This window comes from Peromyscus californicus, unplaced genomic scaffold (assembly GCF_007827085.1).
Source record: "Peromyscus californicus insignis strain IS unplaced genomic scaffold, ASM782708v3 Scaffold_4__1_contigs__length_199733344, whole genome shotgun sequence".
Lineage (NCBI taxonomy): Eukaryota > Metazoa > Chordata > Mammalia > Rodentia > Cricetidae > Peromyscus > Peromyscus californicus.
Genome location: NW_026294562.1, coordinates 84,709,479 through 84,734,905, shown reverse-complemented (window position 1 = coordinate 84,734,905; position 25,427 = coordinate 84,709,479). Strand labels below are relative to the sequence as shown.

At 42.5% G+C, this 25,427-nt stretch overlaps 1 protein-coding gene across 4 annotated transcripts; it reads left to right on the top strand.

The window, feature by feature from the left end:
* Nucleotides 1-25,427, top strand: Ccp110 (centriolar coiled-coil protein 110). 4 transcript variants are annotated; one of them, XM_052762237.1, is made up of 16 exons: nucleotides 1-192; nucleotides 1,898-1,991; nucleotides 3,496-3,651; nucleotides 5,318-5,446; nucleotides 8,470-10,123; nucleotides 11,089-11,216; nucleotides 11,916-12,078; nucleotides 12,611-12,750; nucleotides 13,370-13,486; nucleotides 16,845-16,946; nucleotides 17,174-17,290; nucleotides 18,042-18,115; nucleotides 19,822-19,884; nucleotides 20,507-20,566; nucleotides 21,049-21,134; nucleotides 23,430-25,427. In XM_052762237.1, exons 3-16 carry the CDS (start codon nucleotides 3,511-3,513, stop codon nucleotides 23,480-23,482), a joined length of 3,027 nt encoding a protein of 1,008 aa, XP_052618197.1. In that variant the 5' UTR covers nucleotides 1-192; nucleotides 1,898-1,991; nucleotides 3,496-3,510; the 3' UTR covers nucleotides 23,483-25,427. The 4 variants fall into 4 exon arrangements, with proteins under 4 accessions (XP_052618197.1, XP_052618196.1, XP_052618195.1 ...); XM_052762235.1 differs by having other exon boundaries at nucleotides 2-192; nucleotides 11,086-11,216; XM_052762236.1 differs by lacking the exon at nucleotides 1,898-1,991 and having other exon boundaries at nucleotides 11,086-11,216.

The window sequence follows — 25,427 nt, the reverse complement described above, 5'->3', positions numbered from 1 at the left end:
GAGTTGGACTGGTGGCGGCGGCAGCGGTTGCCAGGATCCCGCGTTGCCGCCTGAGGGACCCGTAATATGGCGGGGAGGAGGAGGAGGAGAAGGCGGCGGACCCAGATGCGCTCTGTCTGAACCGACTGAGGCCTTTGCTTTTCGGGGAGGCCGGTCCACGGGCAGGGAAGCTGACCGGGCGGTGGGTGTTAGGTGAGTGCGAGAGGACCAGCTTCGTCTCTACGGGTCCAGGCTGAGCTGAGACCCTGGCAGGCGGCATTGATATCCCGCGGAGCACAGGGCGGGCGTTCCGGTCCGGGTTTGGCTTCCCTGGGCCACGAGCCCACGCAGGCACCGAGGATGGGGAGTCGGGAGATGAGGACCGGGGAACTGCGAGGGGATGCTTGAATACTGGCTCCACCCAGTGAAGCATCCTGCGCTGAGGAATAGGCATAGGACTTGGGGCTTCTGCTTGGTGCAGTAGAGGCTTGGGCTTCTCCCTTGCTGTAGGAGATGGAGGCGTCCCCCAGGGTGTGCACTGGCCATTTCTGAACGCTTGTTATCACAACCAAAGGTCCTAGGAGCGCTGTTTACTCCACCTTTGCCACTCTGGGTCATCGGCACGAGGAGAGTGAAGCTAGTTCTCCCGAGCACCCCTGATGCTGCTGCTAGGTGGTCCCCACCCTTTGCTTCTTCCTCCCCTTCTCCTTCGGATCCCAGCCTTCTCACCCCCGAGTCCAGGCACATGACAGCCAGCTAGAGATGGATTTGGATGAGGAAGCCCTTGTCCCCTTTCTTATGTTTTCAAGTCACATTTTAATCTTGGCAAGAACCAAGCATTGCCTCCTTTCTCCAGGAGTCCACACGCAGGTGATTAAAAATCACTATTACTTCCCCCGCCCCGCCCCCAATTAGGAAAGCAGACCCCACGTATTAATGCTTTCTACATGTCCTACATACAGTACTGCTGATTGCTGTCTGTGTTTTAGCTCATAGGCTTCTCATACACTCGCTTTTTGACAGATCCCCACTTTATAGATAGGAAGCTGGGGTACAGGGATGATGTTAGCTTAACACAAATGTACAGCTAGTATGTGCCTAAATAAAAGATCTTTCTCCCTTTACTGACTCTAATCAGAAGTTTATGTGTTTGGGGAAACTTAGTGGTAAAGCAGCCAGCTCAGAAGCTGTGTTACCTTTGTGGTTCCCTTCAGTGACATTTCTGGCAGAGTGCTGGTTATGAATGAGCAGATAGGAGCTATGAGTCTATAGGGTTTGCCAGGAGGCTTACTGGACAAAGGTCAGTCCTACTCAGGTATAAATGGAGTAGACAAGGCATGTCTGGACCTGCTGAGGCTGGTATGAATGTAAATGGACCTTGGACCAGTAATGCCTGATAGTAAAGTATGGGGCAGTAGATTTGTGGTTGGGATCACCTTGTCATCAAGACTCCATTAAAATAAAACCTTGCTTGCAAGTGCTAACTGTGGTGTGAGAAATGTAGTACCCTCTTGTATAATCATGGAATCCGGACTCACTCTTTTTAATGGCTACTTTTTTTTTTTTTTTTTTTTTCCGAGACAGGGTTTCTCTGTGTAGCTTTGGAGCCTGTCCTGGAACAAGCTCTGTAGCCCAGGCTGGCCTCAAAGTCACAGAGAGCCGCCTGGCTCTGCCTCCCGAGTGCTGGGGTTAAAGGCATGTGCCACCACCGCCTGGCTTAATGGCTACTTTTGTAATATAGAGGTACCTAGTTCTCTGGGAATACAGTTGTTCTCAAAGCTGCCATTCTCAGAATTCTCTTCATTCTGCTAGTCTTACTTTACATTATTGTTTGATCTACTTGCCCTAATTAATTTATTCAATAATTGTATTAAGTGCCTACTGTGTGCTGACACCATTCTATGTCCTGGGGATTTAGTGAGCAAGACCAAGAAGGTTCTTATGGAGCTTACATTTTGGTGGAAGAAAACACACAAAACTCAAGGAAATAAACGGGATCATTTCAGATAGTGGTAAGTGCTACATAAACTGGGAAACAACAGGGTAATGTGATAGTGACTGAGGCAGGGGAATTAGGATCGGATGATTTGGAGAAGGCCTCTTGGAGGAGGGGATATCTAAGCTGAAACTGATGGGTAAGGTCCAGTCATGCTCCAAGAATGTCTAATTCATTGTCATGCTGTAAGTCACTCTGTTTGTGGACCTTTGCAATGTATAGGGGAGGATGGACTACTCAAGGGATGTGAATAACTTTCTGCAACAATGAGCCATCTCTCTATGATGCTAGTATAAGAAAAATAAACCAACGAGGACAGTTTATGTCCTTAACTTTCCTAGACTTGAGTTTCTTGCTTTCTGTGCATATGCACAGAAATTATATCACATTTATACTTCCTTTAATGGTAAAAATAAAGGCTGTGTAGTAAAAAAAAAAAAGAGGAAGTGACTTAGCAGAGATGGATTTATTGGGACTTTTCTTACATCTCAGCTACTGTAAATTAAATATTAAATTTTGGCTAAGATATTGTGATATGAGTTGTTAAAACAATTGTGCCTGAAGGTATTTTGTTGCTTTCTAGTCCTGCTTTTTAAAAAAGTGAATGTAAGCATGCAAAACAATCTCAACACTCTAGAGAACTAGATGTTTCTTTGAAATTAATCTTACTTTACATAAATGGGACGTTATGAGCAACAGGACGGAGACAAGTTCTGTGCTCACGGTTTCGGCAGCTCTCGTTCTTCACGATCTGGTCAGAACTCTTAAGTGCTTTTTCTCCATTTCTAACTGCACTCGGGTTTTCCCTGACTCTTTAATATGAATTTATACATTTTATAACTTAAATCTTAAGAGGCCCCGAAGAGCACCATGTTCCTTCTTATTTCATGTCTGCATGGCCCACATCATGAACTGAATTTCCCTGCTCAGTCTTTGTCTGTTAAGTAGTTGCTTGCCTTAAAAATGAACATTTAAGGAGTAAGTGCTATAGAAACTGGGAAACAACAGGGTAACGTTTATTGCACTGGGCATTCTCTTTCCACAGTTTACTGGGTCCCTAGCTTGTTGTGATCATGACAATGTTCCTTTTGTTATTTTCGCTTGCCTTACAGGAGCCAGGGCTTCGTAATGTTATACAAAATAGGCAACCAATAAGTACTTAGCACTTGCTTAAAAAAAAAAAAAAAGGCGTATGCTGGCTAATCCTTCTGGTTACCTGGGATTTTCATAACCCCAAAGTTTTCTAGAAATTGTAAAATTACTGGGCTGATTGTTTCAAGTTGCTTGGTCATCTTTCAGGTTTCCAACTATAAAATAAAATTAATTTCAGAGTCAATAGGTTTTCAGTTTTCCACCTCTGCCTGAGTCGGTTGGTGTCCATGGCATCAAGATGAAGCCTTAAGATACACAAACAGAAAATTCTTGTGACTTTTAGGAGTGTTTAAATATTCCAGTACTCCTCGGTCATAAGTAAGATGTGTTTACCAGCACACTACTAACAGCAATTTCCTTTCTCCTAGTGTGACAGTGGGAAGATGGAAGAGTACGAGGAATTCTGTGAGAAAGCACTTGCCCGAGTTCAGGAAGCATCACTGTCCACAGAGAGCTTCCTGCCTGCCCAGGCAGAAAGTGTCTCACTCATCCGCTTCCACGGGGTGGCTGTGCTTTCTCCACTGGTAAGCTTAGTAATTATTTATTTATTAAAGATTTCTGTCATTCTTAAGTTTATTTGCACAGGAATGCAGGTGTCCGAGGAGGCCAGAAGAGCACATTGGATCCCCTGGAGCTGGAGGTGGACAACATAGGTGCTTTGAACTCAACTTAGGTCCTCTGGAAGAGCAGTATGCTCTTAACCAGAGTCATCTCTCCAGCCCCTTTCTTTGTTTTAAAATAACTTTTAAAATCTAGTGAATAACTATTGAACAATAAATGGAAGGCTTATAAACAGCTGACAAGATGCCTAATGTTTTTTCATAATTAGAGAAATACAATAGAAATGAGTTAGCATTTTTTGCCTACTAGATTTGCAGTGATCCCATAGGACTTCATGCTCTTATATTGTGGGGAACATGAATGTTTAATGCACTTTTATCAAGAAAGTCAGTTTATTTTTTTGGCAAACAGTTTGGTAGTATTTATCAAAATTTAAGTGTCTGTAACTTTTGACTCAGCAATTCTATTCAGGAAGAATATCTTACAGTTGTGTTCAAACAAATATGTACAAGTTATAACAACATTATTTAAAGTAGCAAAACATTGATCGCCAACCTAAATGTCCATTAATAATTGAGTGGTTTAACCATGTCCATTGTATACATTTCATGTACTCATTAAAGTGAATAATTAGATCTAAAAGTGCAAGCATGGGTGGCTGGCCTGAGCTGCTGCAGACAGCATGCTTTCAGAGGCAGCTGGAGTTGTAGAACCTGGCCTGGGTTTAAATCAGTTTTGCCACTCTCCTGCTGGGCAGAACTTGGGGTCCATTTCATTAACTGTTAAACGGGAATACAGATGGTGAGTGCTGACCTCATAATGCTTTTTGGGAATTAAATGAATACATGTAAAATGCTTAGTCCCTAGATCGTATGTGGCATTCAGTCTATGTTAACCATTTGCAATTTTTAAAAAAGGGTGGTATATTCTTTCTCTGGCAAGGGAAATAAGAGAATAAGAGGATAGTAGAGAAGTTAAATTTATCATCATAGACAATTGGATGGATTTTTTTTCAATGTGTGACTGACCATACTTTAAATCAGAAAATTAAATAAGTAATTTATTTTTGTTTTATAAGCATTAAAAGATCAATGTTTTCTGTTAGCATTTTGTAATGAAAGTTGTAAACATAGAAAGGTTGGAAGGTAATACAGTGACCATCCATAACTCCATACCTACTCCTCAGTACCTGCTACCTACTACTACTCATCTAAGATGAAATCTTTGGACATTCAAAGGAAGTAGAGAGGTGACGTGTGCACTGACAAGAAGGGAGAAGCTGAAGAATCCCAAGTGACACCAAGTCAGAAACTGTCGGATGAGAAGTTCGGCAGCGGCTCCAAGGGCTATTTTGTCTGTCATTTAAAGTGTTTGAGAAGTGAGCAAGGTGATTTTCCTGTGAGCTTGATTTTCATTTGGGAATAAGCTGCTTTCAATGATATGCACTGGTCATACATGACAGAGCTCCTGGAGTCTTAATATGTGGGTTACATCTGTGGGACACTCACATGAAGTCCTCGCACCCCAGACACTTGTCAGATGATTTGTATAAGGTTTCAGTCGTTCTGATTCAAAACTTGCTGATTTGATACTTTTACCGTTGAATCGCATGTTTATGATGTCTTGCAGCTTACCACCGAGAAGAGAAAGGCAATTCAACAGGAAAAGCAGAAAGCACTTGATGTCCAAACAAGAAAGCAGTCCAATAGGAAGAAAGCTTTACTGACTCGGGTCCAGGAGATTCTTGAAAATGTCCAGGTATGTCAGCAAACTCTTTCAGATTGAAATGAAGACGTCATGAAGTAAACATTGATACCAGCTTTTCAGAAAAGCTGACTAATTGTTAAGTATGCCGTATTGTTATGTTTGAGTATAATTTGTTGGAGAGAATCCATTTGTTTGTTAGTGCTGCCCAGTACTTGAATCAGAGAGGGTCCTTAGACAGTGGCACTATACACTGGGTATAATTGCTTATTGTCTGTCTTGTGACTACAAACGTTGAATTTTCAGTGTCAGAGATGATAGAATTGCCCATTGTAGTTAACCCCTGAATTAATTGGACTATGTAGTAAAAGGACCTTCTTATTCTCTGCTAAAATAAATAACAGCCTTCAGTTATTTGGGGTGTGTGTACATGTATGAAACTTTTGCTCTTAGATATGGAAAAATGCCATCTAGATTAAACAAATAGGCTGGCCTACATATATCTCCAGATCCAAACTGAACTCATTCAAACAACAATATCTACACCTTTTGTAATTATTTTTATTTAAATTAATTCATGTTTATGTAAACAATTTATTTAAGGTTTGGATCACTTCATACTAAAAAGAAAAACCAATGATTAAAATGGAACAAGTAATTTCTGCCATATATAACACTTGCTTTTTTGTAGTTTTCAGGGTTTGTGGTTTGCTTCTGTGACTCCTGGATGACCGTGGTAGTGGGCCTTAGGGTATTTCCACTAACTGCTGCGTTTCCCTGTGGGGTGGTATGTAGTGTGGGTAGTAGATTTTAATTTGCAGATGATAACTACTGTCTATATTGGTTAATGTACAGTAGTTTATTGACTTACTGGCTGTTTCCTGTTATTACAACAAAAATGGCAGAGTGTTCTGGATCTAGTCCATGGAGAGGATCAAATTGCTATTAACAGAGCATACTAATGAAATTACTCTTGAGTCCCAGAACTTTCTGTTTAGAAAAGCATACATAATATCAGCTGTAATGAATTTCTATATAGACAGGGATTTCATGGTATACAAATAGATTGGGAGGGCCTTTTCAATCTATGAAACCTATGATTCAGTTATAGATTTAATTTTTAAAATTCAGTTTGTCTAACCTAAGGCCCATTTTACTGGAATACAAAAAACAGCTATTGAGCATGAAAGGTGTGAATTCTGCAAGGTTTCATATGGTAGAATAATCTGTTTTGCTTAAGCCTGGGATCCCGGGAATATGCACCCCTTTTGGTTTGTTTTTGTCCTGAGGTCATCACCAGGTACACTTGTATTGTTTACTGCACAGTACCTGGAGACCGTTATGTGTCTTGGGACTTATAAGGTGAAACACAAGTGCCATATAGTCTAGCAAAACAAAACAAAACAAAACAAACAAACAAAAGCCCATAGAAATCAGCCGCTCCAGATTTGCAGTACTCAGAATGTAGTGAGCTCTAACTTAGTTTTTCTGGTTGGTCTCTGAGGTATACAGTTATTTTCATCCTAATGTGTCAGCTGCTGACCTACTTGTTTGAAAACATACAGCTTGCTGACTTCACTTACCGCCAGCTGATCTAATTAAAGTTGGCTTTGTAAGCTGAGTTCTAAGTGGAAATTTTCTAATTTCTCAGTAACAAACTACATGGATGAGCTATTATTTACGGCAGAAATGCCTCATTTTATAGGGAGGCTTTTTGTTTGTTTTTAAATCAAAACATTTTTTCCCAGCTAGTACACACAGAAAGCTCACAGAGAGAAACACCCTCTGTAAAGTAGAGGTGGAGCTGTGCTCTCAGAGAGCCAAAGATCCTAAAATATTTTTTTTGTTTTGTTTTTGAGGCAGAGTCTTACTATGTAGCTTTGGCTGGCCTTGAATTATTAGAAATTCACTTACCAGCCTCTGCCTCATGAGTGCTGGGATTAATGGCATGTCCACTACATCTGGCTAAAACTTTTTTTAAAAGTCTTATCTTTATATTTTGCTTGCATGTATTGTCCGTGCATCACGTGTGCCTCTGGTACCCATGTAAGCCCGAAGAGGGCATTAGATCTATGGGAACTAGAGTTACAAATAGTGAGCTGCCTTATGGGTGCTGAGAGCTGAACTTGGTGTCTAAACTAATGAGCTGTCTCTCTAGCCAATTATAGAGAGTTTAGGAGATTCTTGAATAAGCATATAAACATTTGTTTTGCTTTATGAGAAGTAACTATGTAAAACATTTGCTTACTTGATATTTACTGCATAAATTATTTGTTTGTTTGTTTTTAAGATTTATTTATGTATACACCAGAAGAAGGAATCTGATCCCATTATAGATGGTTGTGAGCCACCATGTGGTTGCTGGGAATTGAACTCAGGACCTCTTAGCCACTGAGCCATCTCTCCAGCCCTACTGCATGTATTATTATTGTTAGGTGACAATTTGTCTTAGGAATCGTTGCTGGTAGTAATAACACACGGTTAGAAGGAGGTTAAAGACATTGCTCCTATCCAAGATTAAAGTGAACATGGACAAATTGTGTGTATGTGTGCAGACATACTCGTTTCAGAAGAGATCATTTGCTTCCTTCCTTTAAATAAACAGGCTAGGATAACAATAAAGTTCTTTTGGAGTGGTTTGATTGCCATGTAATTAAGGGTAGAGAAACTGATCATTGAGTGTATTTTACTTTTCTTTTGTCTTTTTGAGACAGTTTCATTCTGTAGTCCAGGGTGGTCTTGAACTTAAAGCAATCCTCTTGTCTCAGTCTTTTGAGTGCTGAGATGACAGGCATGAAATATCCGTTGTGTTCTCAAATATCAGAACTCTAAATCTTCCTTTTCTGTTTTATTTTAGAAAACAATGAAATCAAAGTTTTGTGTTTTTTTTTTTTTTTTTAATGTAGGGCACGACTTTAATCCCAATGCTTGGGAGGCAGAGGCAGGAGGATCTCTGAGGTCAAGGCTTGTCTGGTCTACATAGAGAGACCCTGTCTTAAAAACAAAACAACTGCAACAAAGGCTTTTTTTTTTTTTCTATAATAGAGAAGTACTAATTTTTGAACATCCCTTTTCAGGTTAGAAAAGCACCGAATGCCAGTGATTTTGATCAGTGGGCGACAGAAACCATTTACTCTAATCCAGCAGTCAGAAGCTTGGATGCTCCTGCTACAGTTCCAAACAGCTTGCCAAGCCCCACTGAGCACTGTACTTCAGTAAAGCTTGAAAAGATAACTGGACTTTGGCCTGTGGGTAATAAGGACCAATGTAACCCTAATGGGCTGAGCCTGCCTAGAGACTCAGAAGGGTCTGGTTCTCCGAAGCGGTGTGAGAGTCCAGACAGCAGGCAGGCAGAAAATGGAGCTGCTCCAAGGTTCTCTGCAGAGAGCTCTCAGGAGACTCTCATTTCTGATGACCCCCTCTTAGCAAAGGAAGAACCGGACCCATCATGTTTGCCTGAAGGCACTCCAGATCCCTACATAATGAGCCTTCAGAATCTAATGAAGAAGTCAAAGGAATACGTGGAAAGAGAACAGTCTAGGCGAAGTCTGAGAGGTAGCACAAAGAGAACTGTTAGTGAAAGTCATTCAGACAAAGAAAATGATGCTGCTAAGGCAAGTGACTGTGTGAAGGAGAAGGCCCCACCCATACCCACAGGCAGGCACTGTGGCTCCGCCATCCCTGACAAACCAAGCCTTAATAAGTCAAACGTTCTCCTCCAAGGTGCTTCTCAAGCAAGCAACATGGGCATGTCAGTTCTAGGTAACTTTTCCAAAGTAGATCTCCCCGTAGGAACTGACTCTCCTGCTGTTCCAGATGCCGAGTCAGATTTTAAAGTTATTCCCACCTTGATTACTGAAAATAAAGTTATCAAAAGTCTTACAGGTCCGTATGCCAAATTACCTAGTCCAGAGCCAAGTGTGAGTCCTACAATGCTTCGAAGGCGTTCTAGGCCATCATCGGCATGTCAGATCCTTATAAATAACCCAGTAAATGCCTGTGAGCTGAGCCCAAAGGGAAAAGAAGAGGCAGGGGGTAGAGTCGCTCCAGCTGACACTGAAACAACAAATGAATCTGAAATTGTGCCAAAGTCACCGGCTGATTTAGCGGGAGTTTGTTCAAGCAAGGTTTCTGCTAGCAAAATAGCCTTGGACCCCACAAGAGATACGGTTGTGGGTAAGACGAGTCAGGTACATCAGGCCTTAGGAAATCAATTAGACAATAAAGCCACTGTTGAGGATGCTGCTATGGAAGGTCCCTTCACACCTGATGAGGGGGGAGTGCAGAAAGTAGATAGTACTTGTATGGCTGTGCCCACGTTGCACGAACTTCACACCACCAGGCAGTGTGTAGCAAGTCAAACTGCAGAAGATGTGTGTGGACTCAAGTCAGCCAGTATGTCAGCAAAAAACTCCTGCAATTTACAAATGGAACTGAATAAATCGTACGATGTGAAAAACCCATCTCCCTTACTTATGCAAACCCAGAATTCCAGACAGCAAATGGACACATCTCCAGTGCCCTGTGGAAATGAACAGTTTTTGGATAACACTTTTGAAAAAGTTAAGCGGAGACTTGATTTAGATATTGATAGTTTGCAAAAAGAAAATTGTCCTTACATTATAACAGCTGGAGTAGCTGAGCAGGAGAGGGAACATCTGCCAGAAAGAAGATACCCGAAGGGATCCGTCTGCATTAACAAGAATAAGATGCTAGAAACTAGCCCTAAAGGTAAGAAGTGTTTGCTGCCTTTCAAGGTGATAGCACCTTTTTAATTTTGTTGTTGTTGTTTGGTTGGTTGGTTTTTCTCGAGACAAAGTTTCTCTGTGTAGCCCTGCTGTCCTAGAACTTGCTTTGTAGACCAGACTGGCCTTGAACTCACAGAAATCTGCCTGCCTCTGCCTCCTGAGTGCTAGAATTAAAGGTATGCGCCATCACCGCCCAGCAAGGACCATATCTCTCTTAAAATTTATTTGTGTGAGTGTGTGGGAGGAGGGAAGGGAGGAGGGCACATCTGATGAGTTTATGTGCATTATGTTCGTGCCTGAGGGCGTTAGAGGACATCCAATTCCCTGGAACAGGTGGTTGTAGGCCACCTGATATGAGTGCTGAGAACCAAATCTTGGTCCTTTGGAAGAGCAGTGAGTGTTCTTAACCTCTGCTGTCTTCAGCCCTGAGGACCACATCTTAAAGCTAGTCAGACTTTGGAGACTCCTTTTTTTTTTTAAAAAAAAAAAAAAAAAAGAGTATTTTATTATTATGTATATAGTGTTCCGTCTGCATGTATGCCTGCATGCCAGAAGAGGGCATCAGATTTCATTACAGATGACTGTGAGCCATCATGTGGGTGCTGGGAATTGAACTCAGGACCTCTGGAAGAGCAGCCAGTGCTCTTAACCGCTGAGCCATCTCTCCAGCCCCCAAGACTTTGGAGACTCTTGACTGCAGTGGTGAGATCTGTTGAATGAGTGGGAAGGTGAGGAGGTGCGATCCTGTTCTTCCTGAGTAGCCTGAAAGACAAGGAGAGGCCAGTGAGAATGCCTCACACTGGTGAACTCGCCATGTCCGCCTTATAGTATGTGAGGTCCAGGAATACCCTCTGGTCAGAAGCATAGTCAGATTGATGGCAGAAAATATGAGCTGTTAGATATTCAGTGAGTTTTCTCAATTTAAGGGCATGTGTTTCTTTTCAGAAGGCCAGGAGATACTGAAAAGCAAGATGTTAGCTTTTGAAGAAATGCGGAAGAGACTAGAGGAGCAGCATGCCCAGCAGCTGTCACTCCTCATAGCGGAGCAGGAGAGGGAGCAGGAGCGACTGCAAAGGGTGAGGCCCTGAGATGTGGGGACCGGCTAGCCACCAGGAGCTAGCTGAGGCGCCCGTCTGTGTGCTGACCGGTCTCTGCTCTGCGTAGCTTTTTTGTTTGTTTGTTTCAAGACAAGGTTTCTCTGTGTAGCCCTGGCTGTCCTGGAATTCACTCTGTAGACCAGGCTAGCCTCGATCTCAGGAGATCTGCCTGCCTCTGCCTCCTGAGTGTTGGGATTAAAGCTTACACTATCACTGCCGGGCTGTTCTGCATATCTTATTCTAAGGTAGTCATTGGTCTTGATGTGTGGATAATATTTTGTTGTCAGATGGGAGTTTTAACATTTTGGTCCTTACCTAAAAGCAACTGAGTAATTTGTGAAAGGTTACCTTATTGAATCCTTAATTTGGAATTCCTAATATTTTTAAAGGTTTTTAAAAAATAGATACTGAATATACATTTTTCAAGAACAACATCATAAAAATATTTGTTTTGTGATTATAATAGTCATCTCATTTTAAATTCAATTTAAAAATAAAAAACTAACATTTAAAAAAGTGAAATCAGCCGAACAAGTTGTACTTTTGAGGGAGGAAAACTTGAGATAACAAGAATGTACTCTTCATTACACCTACTTTGGGGATAAGCCTACAGTGACTTAATTTCAGATGGCATTAAAGAATCTAGCATGCTATGAGAGATACATGGTTGCTCTGTAGGAAATAGAAGAGCAGGGGAAGATGCTGAGAGAGAAGGTGGCTGCCTCGGATGTCTCTGACTCGCACACTACGCTGGAGCTGGAGTGGAGAAAAAGAAGCGGTTCTGCCCTGCTGGACACGATGCTGTCCCAGGTGGACTTGCTCCGGACTCCAGACAACTCTGGTAGATTTGAAACCTTGTTTTCCACTTGGAAGTTATTGTGCAGTAAGCTTTGCTAATCTTACCTTCCTCCCAGTAATCTAACGCCCATCCTACCCGTTTGCCAGCTGCTTAGTAGCCATGAAAATGACATGATATGGGATCTGAGACCACAGAGCAGGTGTCTGTGGAAGACTACCTAACAAGGCGAACAGACAGTTGGGCCCTGAGCCTAGCTGCTCGTTCATGCGGCAGGTGACATGCTCAAGTGAGAACAGTTGATTATCTCCCAAGTGATCTGGAATTACCTCTAATTCCCCAGTAGCAGTAAGAGCTTTTCACAGCATCAATTATCCTGAGATTCTGTTTGCCTTGAAAAGCTCCATCTGGCACAGAAGCGGAATGTCCATGGATATTTTAAATCTTCATTTGGGTCCGTCTCCGAGTTACCATTATTCATGGAGTGTCACAGTGTTTACTGCAATGTTTTGCATGTACTGATTATGTGACTTCCAATATAGATCACTATACTCGTCTGTACTGTATGTTCCTCTAGACTTCACGAATTCTGCCCTACAATATAGCTTTGGCTCTGCAAGTGAAGCACCGTTCTACCTCTGGGGATCCCTGGCCAGTGGCGTGACCAAACTCTCAGGAACAAGGCCTTTCGGAAGGACCCAAGCTAAACGGTCTCAGGTGGGCAGCCTTGATATCTGTCTGTTGATTAGTCATGTTTTTACATGTTTACTTATTGGAGAGGGAGTGACCTGCATGCCACAGTGTGTATAGAGGGTAGAGGGTAACTTGTGGGAGTTGGTTCTCCTTGTCCACCATGTGGGTCCTGGGGGTTGAATTAGGTCATCAGGCCTGGTGCTTGGTGACCTTACTTGCCAAGCATCTCACTAGACCAACTGATCTTTTTAAAGAGCTATGTTATTTTAGGTTGTATACTGAACATCAGTTTCATCATTTTTTGCCATGCACTAAGCAACTTAGCTTTTGGTACACACGAAACTCCAGGAGCAAATGCCTAGAGAGAAATTTTAGCTGGTGGTGATAGATTAAGAATCATAATTGGCCAGGCGGTGGTGTCGCACGCCTTTAATCCCAGCACTCGGGAGGCAGAGCCAGGCAGATCTCTGTGAGTTCGAGGCCAGCTTGGGCTACCAAGTGAGTCCCAGGAAAGGTACAAAGCTACACAGAGAAACCCTGTCTCGAAAAACCAAAAAAAAAAAAAAAAAAAAAAAAAAAAAAAAAGAATCATAATTGAGCACGGTGTTAGGATTCTTAAAGCATTGTGTCTAATTTCTTCTAGGTTTTTAGTCCAGAAATACAAGCAAAATTTAACAAAATAACTGCTGTGGCAAGAGGATTTCTTACTCGTAAACTTATGCAGACAGACAAACTGAAGCGGCTTCGGCAAACTGTGAAAGTAAGATTGTTGGAATTCCTTGTTTTCACTTCATTTCAGTCTTCTGACCGCTGAGCTCAGAGCTCAGATCAAACTTTTTGGTATCGTAATTTAGTTGATTTCATGTGTCTGGTAATCAGATGTTTTTTCCAGATTACTGCCTTCCCCTCGACAGAGTTGTATGGAATGCTCATTTCCAGGCATAACATGGCTGCTGCATTGCTATTTATTTACGTGTGTGTGTGTGTGTGTGTGTGTGTGTGTGTGTGTGTGTGTGTGTGTGTGCGTGCGTGCGCGCATGTGCTGAGGCCACAGGAGTGTGGGAGACCAGCCCCCACACCAGAAACTCTTAAGGATTGAGGGATAAGAAACTTAGAGAATTAAGAAGCGGGCTAGAGAGATGGCTCAGAGGTTAAGAGCACCGACTGCTCTTCCAGAGGTCCTGAGTTCAATTCCCAGCACCCACATGGTGGCTCACAACCATCTGTAATGAGAGATCTGGTGCCCTTTTCTGTATACATAATAAATAAATAAATCTTTAAAAAAAAGAGAGAGAGAGAGAATTAAGAAGCAGAGAGAAAGCACAGAATAGACTGAGGTAGGACTGGATCCTTATCCACTGGCCCAGAACTTTATTCCAAAGGTCCATTTATAACAATGCCAAGGGGTGGAGCAGAAGACCTCCCCCTTGCTAGTTAACCCCTTACAAACACCTGATACCCAGGTCCGTGGTCCAGTCAACCTCCCATGCAGTCCTGCTGGGTACAGCCACCAGGAAACCTAGTGGGCTCCAACACAGGCAAACATCGGGTGTCATGGTCATCACTCTCGACTATGACAGGGTCTCTGACGGAGCAGTCTCCTGTCTCTGCCTGCCCTAGCACTGGAGTTGCGGGCCACATGACCATCCCTGGCTTTTTACATAGGTGCTGGAGCTTTGAACTCAGGTTCATATGCTGGTACAGGGGTGTATCCTCTGACCCATCTCCTCAGCCCCGCTGCACTCCTGAACTTGCTGCTGTGGTTATTTGCATAAAATGTGCATAAGCTTAGGTCTACCAATACCCTGTCAGGAAGATGGGCGGGGCTTGTGGGGCTCCGCCCCTCCTTGAGGATTTGTCCAATGAATGGTTGATGGGAGAGACATTGTCTTTCTGGTGCAGCCACTGGTAAGATGCCCATGCTCTTGTCAGCAGCCCTAAATTGAGCCACCAAAAACCCAAGGCATGATAGTAGGGGGAGAGCTAATAAGGAAAGACAGAGGGGGTTGGGGGAGGGGGAGGGGCCACCAGAGGGTGACAAGGGTGTGACAAAAGAAATGTGCGAAAGTGTCATAATGAAACCCAAAATATGTCTAATTAATATAGTCAGGATGGCTCAGTGGGCAGAGTGACTGCCACTAAGACTGACCACCTGAGTTCAATCCCCAGGACCCACATGGAAGAAGAGAGCCAACTCCCAAGTTGTTCCTCACCTCTGCCCTGCACTGTGGCACACGGTACACATCCTGAAAATACACGTTTTTAAAAATGTAACTAGAAAACAAAACAAAAACACCCAAACCACTTTCTTTTTTTATTTTGCTTTCAAGACAGAGTTTCTTTATGGTAGCCCTGCCTGTCCTGGAACTCACTTTGTAGACCAGGCTGGCCTTGAACTCAGATATCCCCCTGCCTCTGCCTCCTGGGTGCTGGGATTAAAGGTGTGCACCACCACTGCCCAGCCCCAGTTTTTTTTTTTTTTTTTTTTATCTTTTTTAATTTAATTAAATTTTTTTTTTTAATGAGGCTGGAGAGATGGTTCATCAGTTAAGAGCACTGCTGTTAATTTCCAGAGGACTGGGGTTCAGTTCCCAGCATCCACATGGTTGCTCACAACTGCCTGTAACTCCCATTTCAGAGGGTTCTGATGCCCTGTTCGGGGAATCATGAGTACTGAACACATGTGGTGCATATGAAGGCAAAACACTCATGCATATAAAAATAAATCTTTTTAAAGAAAGAAGACAGGTTTGTGTGTTAAGCTAGGACAAAGATAAAACAATCTTAATCATTTCAAATGCTTGGAGAACTTTCTCCCAGTTTCACTTGGTCTGTTACAGAAAACTATTCTGAGGGGTGGGAAATGAAAGCCTCCACCCCAAGAGGCCACAGCAGGGCAGGCTGAACCTGGTCGAGGGGAGCAAAAGTTAGTCTGAGCACTGTGCCAGAGGGGGGAATGTGGCTGCATCTGCCAAGAGGCTCATGGAGATGCCTGAGTCAATTAATCTGGGCCCTGGATTAGTAGGAGACTTCTGTCATGTCCCTGTGGAGAATAATAGAGGCAGGGAGCCCCCCTGAAGTGTTGGGCCCTTTAGGACTGAGCGTATCCTTAGGCCCTCAGCAAGCATTTCTTAGCTTGTCTCTGTCTCCTTCCCATCCGGTCCCTCCACCTCTTATGGTCCTGTGCAGTTCACCACAACAGCCTCTGGCACACGGATACTCACACAGTGAAGGCTGGGTTGGTAGGCCTGCCCAGAGGGGACCTGGGGACAGAAAGCTTGTTTGTGTGATAAACTACAGATACCGTGTGGTTGAGTCACCTTTGTGAACGAGGGTTATCGTTTCTTCTGTGAGTGACCACTTGACGCCTCTCAAGGAGCTGGTGTGAAGGAGTTTCAGAAAAGGACTTAATCTCCCACTCCTGAGTGGGTGATGCCTTAGTTCTCTTCCACAAAGTATTTATTTATTTTTAGAGACAGGCTCTCATTCTAGCCCAAGCTGGCCTCAAACTCATGGCAGTCCTCCTGCTTCAGCCTCTCAAGTGTTGGATCACAGATGTGTGTCACCATTCCTAGCCTGCTGAGCAGTCTTAAAGCAGCACAGGCCATTTCAGGTCTGATTTATCACTAGGTACAAATCTAAATCCAGCAATATGGTCAAGGTCATTGCCACTGCCTTCCTCCTCGTTAGCATCAGAATTTTTAGGTTCTCCAAATCTGGCATTCACCATAACATACAAATGCTCTCACGGATAGGCTGTTAAGGTCCCTGGGCACCACATGTAAGTTAATGATGGGTGTTCAAGTGACTGCTAATCCAGAACCATCTGACCAAGTCAGGTGGCCTTCCCTCATGGAGAGGACGCAGAAGCCTGTCTGAACAGCCTAGTTTCATGTTTGCAGTCCTCAGCCTTCTGGGCAGGAGGAGGCTTTTGAGAAACCTCAAAAACCACTGCAGCAGGAGGCAGGGAGACAAGCTGGGGTGGGGGCTGCTTGCTCTGTCCTCAGGAATAGTTTTGTGTTCTTAGTAAGTTTTGATGGAGAAAGAATAAAAGGACTCTACAGCGGTCATGCATCTTCCTAGGAAACTGCTGTTGAAGGAGTGTTTCTTTCTTTCAGGACACCATGGAATTCATGCGAAGCTTTCAGTCAGAAGCCCCACTGAAGAGAGGTGTTGTCTCAGCCCAAGACGCTTCCCTTCAGGAACGAGTTTTAGCTCAGGTAGATGCTGCTGTCCTGAAGGGTTCCCAGGAAACTGGTCAGCTTCTAACTGGAGACTCAGGGTTGGAAATGTATTTCTCTCTTCATTTAAACAGGGAAAGTAGGATTCAATGAAAACTCCTGTGTGCTCTTATTCTAAATGTAAATGTGCACACAGTCTGCATTGTATCACTAAATTGTAGCCTCATCTTTTAAGTGCAGACAAGATTTTCTTCTTTCACACCTAGTTGCGAGCTGCCCTGTATGGTATTCATGATATCTTCTTCGTAATGGACGCAGCTGAGAGAATGTCAATCCTCCGCCATGATCGAGAAGCCCGCAAAGAGAAACTGCTGCGGCAGATGGTATGTGTGCCACGTGGCTTTCTGATGATGGAGGGGCTTTTCTGAGCTTGGTGATGGAGGCTTCGTGTCAGTCCCGACGGTTCTGAAGCCAGATGGTCCCCAGGATTCCCAGCACCACCGAGCTATGTAGTGAGCGCCACAGGAACCACACAGGGAAAGAATCCTGTACTGCATTGGCATTGCGTTTGAGGCCTCAGACCTTGACCATTTTGTTCTGGTAGCTCAGAAAATGTCAGCTGCTCCAGAATGAGCTTTCTTAGCACACACATACAGATTTTGTCATTTTTGAATTCTCTAAAATTCAAAACACTGCATATTAAGAGTGCTATCTGAGTACGAGGCCAGCCTGGTCTTCAGAGCAAGTTCCAGGACAGCCATACCTACACAAGAGAAACCCTGTATTGAAAAAACAAACGAACAAACAAACAAAACAACAAAAAAGAGTGCTAGCTGACAACCACACACAAAAGTATAGATAAAAGTAGTAATTTTAAGTGTTTAAAATGAGATTACTTGAAAACATTAGTTAAGTGGCTGGCTGTGGTGGCACACACCTTTAATTTCAGCACTCAGGAAGCAGAGGCAGGCGAGTCTCTGAGTTTGAGGCCACTCTGGTTGACATAGTGAGCTTCAGGACAGCCAGGACTACATAAAGAGACCCTGTCTCAAAAAAAAGTTACCTGACTTGGGATCCTCTCATATTTTAAGTGCTATTGGTACTAGTCACTTGATGTTTCCTTTGTCCTTGAAGGATAAAATGAAAAGTCCACGAGTGGCGCTTTCAGCGGCAACACAGAAGTCTCTTGACAGGAAGAAGTTCATGAAGTAAGTTCTTTCTGTCACTTTAGTATCTGTAACTCTTTATCAGCTGGTCTGTTTATGTCCCAGTAAGAAATAAACAGGGGCTGGAGAGATGGCTCAGTGGCTAAGAGCGGGCCCTGGCTGCTCTTGCAGAGGCCCAGGGTTGTGTTCCCAGCACCCACACGGTTGCTCACAACCCTCAAACTCCACTCCCCAGGGACATGATGCCCTCTTCTCGTCTCCACAAGTACTGCATGCACGTTACATGTGTGCAGGCAAAATACTCATGCAGGAAATAAAAAGATTAAATTAGGAATATCAATTTGCTTCTCTGCAGTCTAGCTGATAGAAATCCCCTCTTTTTCTTAAATGTAATTTTTTTTATTGATTCTTGGGGAATTTCACATCATACACCCCAGTCCTACTCATTTCCCAGTCCTTCTATATCTGCCCTCCATCCTGGTAACCTCCCCCCAAAAGAAAATACAGATAAAAAAGAAAATTAAAAAGAAAAAATATCTCCCGAGCCCTCTGGGTAATGACCTGCTCCCCTGTCAGTCACAGCCGTCGCTGTCTCCAGTTCTGCCTTCCTTGTGCTACTGCTCCTCTGTGGCTTTGGGAGCTGCAGTGTGTCACTATACCCTTCTGTCCAAACAGCTTTACTTGTAAATGTTCATTGCCATGAGTCGTTAGTCTGGTTCAAGGCCTCTGGCTTCTGCTATACCATCAATACTGGACCCTCACCAAGACTCCTCTCAAATACCCTGCTGTTGCCCCTGTCATGGAGATCCTGTGGCTATGGTTCCACAGGACTGGCCCCTTCACGTGCTCCAGCAGGTCATAGATGGGGTAGGTGTTGGGGTGGGCCAGCTCAAGGTCCTGGATGTGGGCCTGGGTGGTAGCTGAGTTGGTCAGTTCAGGCTTCTGATGGCCCAACGCTTCCTACTCCCTACCCCCACCCCCTCGTCCCCCAGGCGAGTGGTGAAGCCAGCTCTCCTGAGCTCCTTCCCTCTCATTTTTTTAAGACGGGTTCTCACTATGTAGCCTTGGCTGGGCTGGAACATACACTGTAGCCTGTATTGGGATTAAAGGTGTTTGCCACCATGCTGGATAGAAATCCGCCTGTTGATACAGAGATTCATTAAAGTCAGTGGTAAACAGCAGATTTATCTTTTGATAAAGTATAAGTTATTTATCAGTATTCAGCTTGTATGACTGATAGCCAGTCAAACAATTTCAATAATTAGTCCTTATATTTAATATTTATTTTTTTTCAACATTTAAATATATTCCCCCTGAAAACTGAAAGATATCCTGGGGCAGAAGCTCAAGAGGAAGTATATTCTAGTAACTATCATTTAAAAACTTAAAAATAATTTGTTTTATGCGAATGAGTATTTTGCCACCATGTATGTATGTCCACCATATGTGTTCTTGGTATCCACAGAGGCCAGAAGAGGGCATTGGATCCCCTGGAACCAAAGTTACAGACAGTTGTTATTTGCTGTGTGGGGTATTGGGAACCTAACCCAGGTCCTCTGGAAAAGCAGCCAGTGCTCTTAACATCTGAATTATCTCTCCAGCTCCCCAAAATTATTTCTTGAAGTTAATTTTTAATGTGTTCAGCACAGACCTTTAGCAGGCCCCTCACTTCTCAGTGCCCATCTGTCATTTATAAGTCTGTCTCTTCCCTTCTCCAATACATTGTCCTTGTCTTTATATTGTGCCAGGGTTGCTGAGATGGGAATGCCAAATAAGAAGTTCCTACTTAAGCAAAACCCTTCAGAGACAAGGTGAGAAAAACCATTTCATCTTAGTGAGAGGCTTTTCTTTCTTTTTTTAAAGAAAATTTTATATAGTCAAAGCTTGCTTTTTTAAAAACCTTGCTCTATATCAGTAGGACTCTGCTTCTGAGCTAGAGGGCTGAGGCCAGACTCATATTCATGTCTGGTCCTATTCCTGGCCACATGTGGGTCTGATCAGAGGTTCCTGGCACTGTTTGTAGGTCAGGCCATTCCTGAAAGAAATTTCAGACTAACTGGGAATCTTTGGTCCTTGTTTGAAAACTTTAGGACGTTGACCTAGTACACACACCTATTGCCCTTGTGAAATGGGCATCATCTAATGTTTGAGGAATTGCCTTTTGTAAGGCATGTCAGCATAAAAGCTCAGGGGTTACATGTGTTAGACATTGATTTCCTGATGAAAACCTGAGGTCTGAGCTCCGAGTGAGCAAAATCTAAATCCCTTATTAATATGCTTTAGTCAGTTAGCTGCTTGTGACACAGAGGCCATGACGCTGACGCTGCATAGATAGCTTCTAACCTCACCACTGTCACCTGTCACCCACTGGAAGAAAGTGGGAAAAATGAAGTTTGTCTTTTGGAATTAATTTTGCATTTAATTTGTCAACAGAGTCCTTCAGCCAAACCAAGGACAGAATGCACCTGTTCATAGGCTCCTTAGTAGACAAGGGTAAGAATGCCACACATGGGGATTGGAAAATACTCAAGCCAAGATCAGTTCTGAGACGGAAAAATCATTCTGTGTTCTCTTCAGTACCAGCTCTCCTACTGTATGTGCTGTAGTGCGTGGCATCGAGATCTGATTTTGTGTGCAGACCGCCCTCTTGCTGCACGGCTGTATAACAGATCTTGGTTTTCATCTGATGTTGGCATGCTTTTCCTTCTCATTTCATACCATTTTACTCATTATCTGTTTTAGTATACACTTATTCGTCAGTACGTTTAGCCTCACCGGCGATTCTCCGAGCAGGTGTGAAGCAGTTGTCTTGGCTCCTGCAGAAACACAAGCGCAGCTCGTCTGATTGCTGCATGTGGGGCCTTCAGAGCTTCTCAAACTCACTTATGCTTTGAGTGGTTGATGCTGTGTGCTTGTTTTCTCCGATGTTCAGACCTTCATGCACATGACTCATTAACCTTTTTATATTCAATTAGAACCCCTAAGACATCAGTGAAGGGGGTTGTGCAAACTAGACAGAAGCCTTCACAGAGCAGAGTGCCTAACAGAGCGCCCATGTCAGGTGTGTAGCAATGAATCCCGGTGCCCATTCAAGCAGGGGTGTGCACACTCGGCCCCATGACTCAGGCTTCACAGTGGGACATGCGGTGCAGTCTTCCTTGCCACCATAATGTTGGCATATTCGTGGACTTCCTATTGGTGACCTTTGTTTGTATTCTGTGGCAGCCAGGAAATCCTATGAGCTAGGCTGCCTGTCTGAATGACTAGTAATTTTATGGAAAACACTTTTTTAATTTGGAAAGTTTTGGAGAATTCTCCAGGCTTACTCAGAACCTTTCTGTAGATGAGTAGAAATGATCATCTCATGTCTGATGTGGGTCTGTTCAGCCCTATGGCAGCCTGTCAGCCAGGGTTTCTGAGTCTGCACATGACCACAAGATCCACAGTGAATATGCCAGGTGTGTAGAGGGAGTCCCCAGCTTTCCCTCTGTAAGAAGCCTGAGCCGGATTTCCTTATACTCATCATATGAGCATTATTCAAGGGTGAAACTAAAACCTGTTCTAAAATTCAGTTTGTGGTGGCAAAAAGGACAGATTCAGTCTTGAGCCAATCCAAAACTCTTACCAAATGCTTTCCCATTTGTTGGTGTTTTGGTTGAGACATTTTGGTTTTGCTCACTGGATTATGCAGCCCATTAAACTCCTTCCAATGCTATGCTTTTACCTGCTTTCTGACACTCACAGAAAGCCCTGTTAATCCCCAAGCAATGGGGGAAAGCTTGAATCCATTCTAATCTCCCCACTAATAACAATTAGGCAAGCTTTATAACTACATTAGTGAGTGTTTCCTTCAAGTTAGACAGAGGAAGCAATGTTACACCAAGTGATGCTGTTACTGTTACTCCAGTCCTTCATGTTATCTCTAGTTGACATAGATTCCAAGAGGGAGGAACAAGCCGTCAGGAACTGAGATGACTGCCGACCTTGTGCATGATGCCCTGGGCAGGGTTCATAACATCACACCTATCTAGGCTACTTTACAGGATCCTCTTTTGAAGTCACTGAGTGACAGTCACTGGAGTTGTCTGGAGGTCACCCAGTGGGAGAGCCCGCTGGCTTTAGAGGCAGTCAGTCAGCTGGCTTTCTAAGAACGCAGCCCAAGCAGCAGCTCTGTTGCTTGTGACACTCCGGGAAGTGTTAGGGTGTTTTCAGTCCTTCTCATGGTAGTGTTACAGACTGCGGGAACGCTCAGGGACGTCACTGAAGAGTAAGTGGTGGTTTGCCCAAGAGCACCAGCTTGCCACGTGACCACTTTCCGTGTTTTGTTCTCATGCATTTCATCTCCATGACCTGTCACTTGTGAGTCTATAACCACGGAAAACGTGCTGTCAGGGATGACCAGGCAGTTGCTGTGGTTAATAATGTGTGATGAAGCTCAGTTTTTATAGCTATTGAAGTTTAATAGCACTGTGGTGCAGTTAGTAATATAAATATAATCAACATGCACAATTTCTATGTTTTTAAACAAGTAAAATGCCTTGTTTTTCTAAAATTTTATTTATATGAATGTATAGACAATGAAAGTACAAAATTCTCAATTTCATCTTTGTAAATTTTACATAAATTCAGAATTTGATATACTGACTAAAATGCTAATTATGATTTAATATTACTCTTAAAAGAATTACTTTACCCTGGCAGATTTCTAATGTCTTGGTTTATGTTTTAAATAATGCTTTGATTTGGTCTACATGAGCATGAAATCCTTTATTAGTAATCAGTTTATAGAAAACTCCTGTTTGTTTTTGTATGAGAGAGAGTGTATCATTATATTGGCTTTGAACTTATAATCTTCCTGCCACAGCTTTATCTGCCAAAGACTGTAGCTACCACACCCAGCTCAAAACACTTGTTTTTGTTATGTCGGATATTATACTCTTAGGCTGAGGTTGAATTTTCAAGTGCCCAAGGATTCTGCCCAGCATTTGAAATTACTTAGTTTCTACAAATTATCTTTCAGTCTCTGAGCCTCTGTTTAAAGTCTGTTTCCTCTGTGGTGTTTGTGTGAGAGTGGATGTACAGTGGATCTGGAAAGCACTGACCAAGCAGAGTAGAAACTGGTGAGGCAGCACAGGAAGGGAGGTGACAGCTCAGCTAAGTCCTCACTTGCCATTCCAGTGTTAGCTGAGGCAGCTGACTGCTGGCGCTCTGCTGTCCTAAAATGAGAGTAACGGTTTCTACCTCAGGAGTACGTTTAACAACATATATTGCTAACCCCATGCCTGATAACTGACTAAGTTATATAATAGAACATTTCTAACCTTGAGAAATAATATTAATTTTGCTCTATTTTTAGGAGCATATGCAGGAAAAATCCAAAGAAAGCGGCCAAATGTTGCGACAATTTAAGAAGACAGCATTCACTGGGATGAAGCAGGGGAGAAGGGCGTGCTGTTACCCACATTCCATTCCCTGGCTAGGACTTTTGACTTAGCCCTGGACTCTGTTTATATCGGCAAAGAGACAGCAAGGGCTGATCATTTGTATGTATAATCTGGTCAGTTCAGAGAATTCCTGCCTCATTTTCCTATTAATGTTAGTTTGGGTGAAGATGATTAGCATATAGTAATTGCCTCGACTCTGAGCTCAGCATATATAAACATATTGTATGTGCCCAGAGGTCTATAGTTACCCTTTTTTATGAGTATAAGAAATTTGGACTTTATTTTTACAGAGTATTAAAAAGGTACCACCAATTATAAATTATCCCTAAAACCTAAATTTCATTCATGACTATATACTGATTGCTGAATTTGATAAACAAATTAGATACTGTTCTATTCAAAAGGAAATTATTGCCAAAGTATATGTTTTTCTAATTTTAAACACTCAAGATTCCATATTCTTTGACTTGCAATATAGCTACATAGGATGAAACACTTGCCACACTAAATCCCAAATAAGAAGTGGCTGGGGGTCATGGCTTTGGGTAGAACATTCCTGTGGACAAATAGTTGTTTTACAGAAATGTTAGGTTTCTTGTATGTTACTATTAGGTACAGGTAGACTAGATTCTGAGTAAGGTGGCAAGTTTAGAAAAGACAGCACAATCTTCATAAATATAGCACCTGGGAATGCACTGTGAAAATAGGGCCAGGAGAGTGCATGCAGTTAATTCTATTTCGTCTGTATAGTTTATTTCTTCATAATCTTCTTTTTCCAGCATGCTTTACTTAGGAGAGAGTAAAGGGCTATTTAATAAGAAATCTGGATAGATAGCATAGTAATACTGTCTAGTTTAAAACTTGCAATAAAGGCACTGAGATTTATGGCTTTTATGACTAACATATTCATTAAATGCATCAACCAAGAATGTACCAAGAGAATATGATTTTATGAAAGAGAATGTTACTTTTCATATAATTCTAAAAAGGGCTCTGTGCTTCTTACATAACATTGGGATTATGTATATTTGATCCTTATAACTTGAATTTTAAAGATAGTAGTATTTCAAAGATGCAGCCTATATATATTCTTAATAACCTTTTAGGAATACTGAGATAAAGAGTGTTTTTCCGATTTTCTTCCATCTGAGATTTGACTTTTATACCCAGCCATAGTTACAAAATAATAACCCACTCTGGGTATAAACTTGGTTTTCTTTATTGAGACTTATCATTTATTGAATAGAAAAAGAAGACAGTCAAAAAAAAGTCCAGGTTACTGATGGGTGGTGGTAGCGCATGCCTTTAATCCCAGCACTTGGGAGGCAGAGGTAGGTGGATCTCTGAGTTCGAGGCTAGCCTGGTCTACATAGCGAGTTCCTGGACAGCCAGGGCCACATAGACAAAAACCCTGTCTTGAAAAAAACAAAAAGAAAAAAAAGTCCACATTACAAACTTTTTACTTGTAGGTACTGAGTTATTATTTCTGAAATGTGATTAACTGTGCTTCATTGTTCCAAATGCTCAGGACACTCACTGGTATCATTGTGGACTCTTCAGTAAGAAGAGGAGCTAAGTTTGTGTAGATTACTATGCATTAGCAAAAGAAAACTGTGTTTTGGAAATCTACAACTACTTTTAGATTAAGGATGAGAAACTGGAGTGTGTCTTTAATTTCAAAGTAAAAGTTTGTGTGTTTTCCGTTTGAATGTTCACAATTTTTTCTCAGAAAAGTGCCGGGCACTGTTTTGTGCTTTTGAAGAAGTTTTATTTATATGCATTATCTTTATTGTTATTTTTACTTTGACTGGAATGTCTATTAATGTAAATTGTATTTATTTTTATACTTTGATTTTCACTAGTCTTGCTTCTAGGTAAAAGGCAAAATAAACTTTTCATCCTAAAGGAAA